Source organism: Elephantulus edwardii, unplaced genomic scaffold (assembly GCF_000299155.1).
Source record: "Elephantulus edwardii isolate Elephantulus edwardi_28Jun2011 unplaced genomic scaffold, EleEdw1.0 scaffold00181, whole genome shotgun sequence".
Lineage (NCBI taxonomy): Eukaryota > Metazoa > Chordata > Mammalia > Macroscelidea > Macroscelididae > Elephantulus > Elephantulus edwardii.
Genome location: NW_006399931.1, coordinates 1,286,165 through 1,291,919, shown reverse-complemented (window position 1 = coordinate 1,291,919; position 5,755 = coordinate 1,286,165). Strand labels below are relative to the sequence as shown.

At 58.4% G+C, this 5,755-nt stretch overlaps 1 protein-coding gene across 1 annotated transcript in view; it reads left to right on the top strand.

The window, feature by feature from the left end:
- The window catches only part of SND1 (staphylococcal nuclease and tudor domain containing 1), a 531,942-nt gene extending 529,144 nt beyond the window's left edge, over positions 1-2,798 (top strand). Inside the window, exons 22-24 of the mRNA XM_006896072.1 lie at positions 446-649; positions 2,601-2,645; positions 2,733-2,798. Of these exons, the coding sequence (XP_006896134.1) occupies positions 446-649; positions 2,601-2,645; positions 2,733-2,798 (315 nt within the window). The remainder of the gene's footprint in view (positions 1-445; positions 650-2,600; positions 2,646-2,732) is intronic.
- The last annotated feature ends 2,957 nt before the right edge of the window (positions 2,799-5,755 follow it).

Sequence of the window (5,755 nt, the reverse complement as noted above, 5' to 3'; positions counted from 1 at the left end):
GTCCCCACAGAGGGGAGGTGATGGGGCTGGGCCAGACCCCCAAGTAGGGAGGTGATGGGGCTGGATCTGTCCCCACAGAGGGGAGGTGATGGGGCCGGGCCAGAACCCACAGAGGGGAGGTGATGGGGCTGGATCCGACCTCACAGAAGGGAGGTGATGGCCCAGACCCCACAGTGGGGAAGTGATGGGCCTGGATCCGACCTCACAGAGGGGAGGTGATCAGGTCCAAGCAGTGATAGAAGAGCAGCTGTGATGGGCAAAAGGCCCTTTCTCTCAGCGAGCCAGCAAGTGCGGAGGAGAAAGGACAGGCTCGTATGCAGGCAGGCTTGGTAGGAAGGCCGGAAGGAGAAGGTCCACCTGGCACCTGATTCAGAGCCAACAGGGAATAAGGTGGCATGTCGGCTTGTGCTCTGCTGTCTGCTGACCTGGCGTGTCCCTGCCACAGGAGGACGCGCGCACAGACGCCGTGGACAGCGTGGTCCGGGACATCCAGAACACACAGTGTCTGCTCAACGTGGAGCACCTGAGCGCCGGCTGTCCGCACGTCACCCTGCAGTTTGCCGACTCCAAGGGCGACGTGGGGCTGGGCCTGGTGAAGGAGGGGCTGGTGATGGTGGAGGTGCGCAAGGAGAAGCAGTTCCAGAAAGTGGTACGTGACGTGGGGACAGCCACCTGCCACACGTGGGGCCTGGGGACCCCCCCCCCCAGGAGCAGTGAGGGGCAGGGGCCCACCGTCCTGCCGTGCCTGCTGGGGAGAGATAATGGAGTTGAGTTTGCTGGGGTTTGGAACAGGGGGAAAAAGCTAATTACATCACAAATTAATTGGCTGCGGGTTTGGCTGGCAAGGCAGCTGCAAAGTGGAGCGGAAAGTTTGCCTTTGCGTGTGCCCCCAGCTGACTGGCTGGAGCACCGTGCCAGGCGGCAGGAGGGGACACAGCCTGCCCTGCGCCCTCTCTCCTCTCCTTTGCTCAAACGCAAGGCCTCCAAGTCCTTCACCTGCGCCTGGCACCCACTGCCACCCAGCACCCCTGCAGCTGTGTGAAGAGGCCCTCAGATGAGGGTGCCTAGAGGTATCGAGCCTCGAGCAGTTTCCTTTTAGAGGTTCCTCATTTGTGAGGGGATGCTCAGGGCTTGGGGACATCCAGTCTCTGTTACTTAGTTGGCACGTTCAGGTGCTGACTCTCAGGAGAGGGCACTAGGTGCCAGGGCCTCCCTTCTGCCAGCCCCCTTCGGCCAGCAGTGGAGGCCATGCCCAGCCCCAGCTGTTGGGACAGGGATGCCTCTGGAGGGTCAGGCTGGTGGAGAGCAGGGGCTGGGAGGGGGCTGTGGGACAGAGACTGGCCTCCTTTCCTCCCGTCTTCAGCGGACCCATCATTCTCCCTGTTAGCAGCCCCTTCCAGCCTGTCACCCTGAGCACCTTGGTCCCACGTGCCTTGTTGGTGGCTCGTGGGTCAGGAGCAGCATTGGTTGTGCAAGTTGATGACTTCATTTCAGAGCAAGACCCCAGTGTAGATGGCCACCACGTGTCCTCTGGGGTGGAGACACCAGAGCCCTGGCCATCCCCTGAAGCTTCTGTTTGCTGGTCACTCCTAGCCGGTGACTCACAGCTCCCTTCAGATGGGAAAATCACACACACACACACACACACGTGCCAGGAACCTCTGGGTTCAATGGTTAAGCAATTGCCTGTTATCCAAAAGGTCCACATCTCTCTGACCTCGCCACAGGGACAGGATCTACTGAACCACTCCCATAAAAATGACAGCCCCGCTTTCCCCCGTCACATGTCGTCACTGTGGGTTGACATCAACTAGGCAGCACAACAACAGCAACAAAGTGTGTCCCTCAGAAGCGGCTGCCTGGGCCCCTTGAGTCTAGAGAACGTCTCCCATCCAGTCCGGAGGCACACCCACCTTTTGTCTGTGCGCCCCTTTAGTCGTTTGAGAACCTGGAAGCAAACGAGACACAGACCGTGCCCAGTGGAGCTCACATTCGAGCATGAGGAATGTTGTTAGGTGCTGTCGAGTCACAGACGACTCATAGCGACCCTATGAACGAAAGACTTGAGCACCGTTCGTAGAGTTTCCGGAGGCAAGCCAGTTCAGTCGTGGATGCCTCACCTGCTTCCAAGCTTGTTTTAATCAGGAAGCTCCACCAAACACTGTCCACCGTGGGTAACCGTTACCGCATTTGGCACATCAGGGTCAGTGTTTGGCATCACACGTGAGGATAGTCATTACAAATAAATATAATAACTAAGTGGCCTGGACGCAGGAAGAGTATGAGCACAGCAGAGAAAGGACCAACAGGAGCAGAATAAAAGGAAGGGGGCCTCATCACGAAGGTAGCACTTGATCAGAGATTGAAGGGAGGGCCGTGTGGGTGGGATGGTGAAGAGGGTGGCACTTCAGAAGATCAAGCAGCCAGTGAAAACAGGAAGCCACACAGGACACCAGTGTGGCTGTGCCCAGGGGACTTTCCTGAAGGAACTTGGGAGTCCCTTAGGGGAGGGGCTTGAACCATGGCCAAGAAGAGACCCTGTCCTGGGGCTGTTCACACTGAGAGCCCCCTGACCACTCCCTTTCCCCCTTTTCTCTCAGATCACGGAGTATCTGAATGCCCAGGAGTCGGCCAAGAGCGCCAGGGTGAGTGGTTGCCTGGGAGCCCTCGAGGGTGCTGAGAGCAGGGGTTCGGTGGGCCCTCAGAGACCCTCATTCTATCTTCTCTTACAGTTGAACCTCTGGCGCTACGGAGACTTCCGAGCTGACGACGCAGACGAGTTTGGCTACAGTCGCTAAGAAGGACTCGGGCCTGGCCCAGCCTGTCACGCCAGTCTCTCACCCTGTGCAGGAAAGGCCAGCGTTCGAGAACCCAGGCGGGGCACAGATTGGGGCCAGCTTTGCTTCAGTGTCTCGTTGGGGGAGTCTGGGCGGTAGAGGGGATCCGAGGCTTTGTGGGGGCAGGTCCTTGTCCTCCAAGGTGACAGACGCTGGCCTCCCATTCTCCCAGCTGGTTTTGTGTTTTTATTGGGAGTTTGTTTTTTTAAAAAAATTGTCCTCTAATCAAGAAACGCCAAGAGAGCAGCAATGGAGGGCTGGTCCCCACAGTCCTGGGCAGCCGCCCTCCGCCCAGCTCTGCGTCCTCTGTGGGTTACGTGATTTCCAATGTGCCGTCTCCTATGCCAGCCTGTCTGCGTCCGCCCCCTCACCAGCCTGCCCCCTTCTGTATTTAAAGCTTTCAAGGCCCAATAAAATAGTCCATGCTGTCTCTGCAACCCTTACTGGTCGTGGGGCCCCCAGCACCTTACACCTCTGTGGCCTTTTGCCCAGGTACCTCACGCGCTTGAAAAACCCCTCGGTGGTCATCTAGGTGTCTGATCATGTCCCCCAGGTACATCACCAGCTGAGGGACAGGCAGACAGCCCTCCAATTTCTGAGCCGTTTTGGTCTTGGTGGACATCCTCTGTCACTGTGCCCACCACGCAGAGGCCAGGCTTGTTGCACATGGCCACCCTTCATGGACTCAAGTTCACAGGGCACGATGGATTTTGCCCGTTTGCCCAGCATGTGAGGCAGGAGGTAGCCGTGCCAGAGCAGACAGGGCCCCGTGGCCTGTTCCTGGACAAGCTGAGGTCCTTATGAGCTACGCCAGCATCCCTGCAGGGACCACAGGAAGATCAGCCAAGGGGAACTCATGTTATCCATCCTTCATGCTGCACAGGAGTGAAGCCTGAAGCAGGACCGGCAGCAAGGGGGTGGGGAAGGAACAGGAGGACACCCATCCAGGGTGGGTGTTCCCCAGGCTTAGCTGGCCCCTACAGTGAGAAACCCTGGCTACTTTAACTCATGAAGGAGGGGAGAGACCCCAGAGGCAGGTGAGGAGCAAGGAGGGCCCTGTAACACTGTTCAGGCTGACAGGATTAGGGACGGGGTGTAGGTGTATGCATGGCAGGGCAGCCACCACCCTCAGTGTCCTGTCCCCCAAGACCTTGTTCTCCACACAGGAGAATGAGTTTCTGTCTGCCGCACCGCCTCCCAGGCACATTCTCTGACAAGCCACTTTGGGCTGCCGGTCCCTTCCACCACCCCACATCCTGCCTGCATCCTAGTCTGCAGTGACAACAGGCTCCTTGTGAGCCAGGCCCTTGGCTGTGACAGGGCCTGGCCTCCAGCTGAGCTTTTGAAGCCAGAGGGCTTCTGGGCAGCCAGGAACCAGGGTCCCACAGGGGCCACCAGTTCTCTGTGGACACAGATGGGTGCTCCCTGTGCCCGCAGTGGGCAGGAGTGAGAGAGGAAAGGGGAGACCCGGAGTGTTGAGGGCAAGTGCTTATGTGCCTGTGGTCAGACCTGTCAGGCTCAGGGGCCCGTTTCCCAGGACCCCCACCATCGTGGATGAGGAATCCATGAATCTCCCCGTATTCCCTGACTGGAGAAGTCCTCCTGCCCCCACCTGGCAGGCCCCCCTTCCCTGGATCTTGAGGTATTTCTTTATCAGTTGTAAAGGCCGAGGTGGGAAAGAGTTGCTCCTTGGGGTTCCTGGTGGGGCCCACAGGCCAGTCGGCATGCTTACCATGAGCACAATTGGCAGAGGGGCAAGACGCCAGCCCACTCCTTTGTTAAAGGGTCTGAAATCATCTGTCTTGTGGTTGCCTTGGTTACATCGGTGCCCAAGGATAAACCCTTCTTCGTTCTCCAACTGAAATTATGCCTGAACCTTCCCTCTTATTTCCTTTCTCTCCCAAGGCTGGTTTAGACAAAGGTCAGAGCACTTGCCCAGGCAGGAAGGCGCTGTTCCTCCTGTCTCCTCTGGCCCCACCTGGGTGTTCTCCTGCCGCAGCTGTTCGGCTCCTGCGCTCTGTCCCCAGTGGGGCTGGGATGAGCCGACACCCTGAGGTGGACACAGAGTGTAAGGGGACACTCGAGTGCCTGGCCGCAGGTGCCTCCACGCACATTCCTTTTCTCCCAGTGGAGGCCAGTCAGTTCCAGCACTCTCACCGGCCTGTAAGGAGCACAGAGCTCTGTGGACCTGGGGCCACCCCTGAGCCTAGCACTCTGCTGTCCACGCACCTTCTAGTTGGTCACCAGCATCCCTTTACTGTCTGTCCTTGTCTGTCCACTCAGATAGGGCCGAGCAGTGTTGGCCCAGTGAGGGCCAAGGCTGGGCCTTGAGGCTCTTACACGTGTCTGAGAGGAGAACCGTCCGCTTCCCCGGGGCCCCACAAGACTCCACAGGAAGGGGGTGAATCGGGGTAACGGAAGGCAGCTCCTCTGGGGCCGAGTGCAGGCACCTCCCAGTGCCGGCTGATGTGTAGCACAGCCTAGGATCCGAGATGCCACCAAGGGCGTGCTATGGTCCTGCTCCTGCGACCCCCACCTGCCTTGGCCCTGCCAGTCTGCAGGACCAGCAGGGGTAGGCGGACGCAGGACGGTGCTCGCGGCTGTCTCACCATATTTATTGGTTTGATTATTCCCATGTCCCAGTGAAAGGTGGTGGCCCCTTCTCTAGTGATCGCCCATGTTGGGAAGCCATGGGGAGGGGCTGGGGAGCTGGTGCCTCAAGAGTGGTTATTGATGTCCTAATTACGAGAGGATGCTAATTTAATTTGAACCTAATTACAGTGTACTACCCTGGGTGGCATGTGTTTTAATAATTAACGTCCTTCAGATGCGTAGGAGTGTAATAATATTTACACTGGGTTGGCCAGCAGCCGGGGGAGGCCGGCTGGGGGCCCACAGCCACCCTCCCCCGGACAACT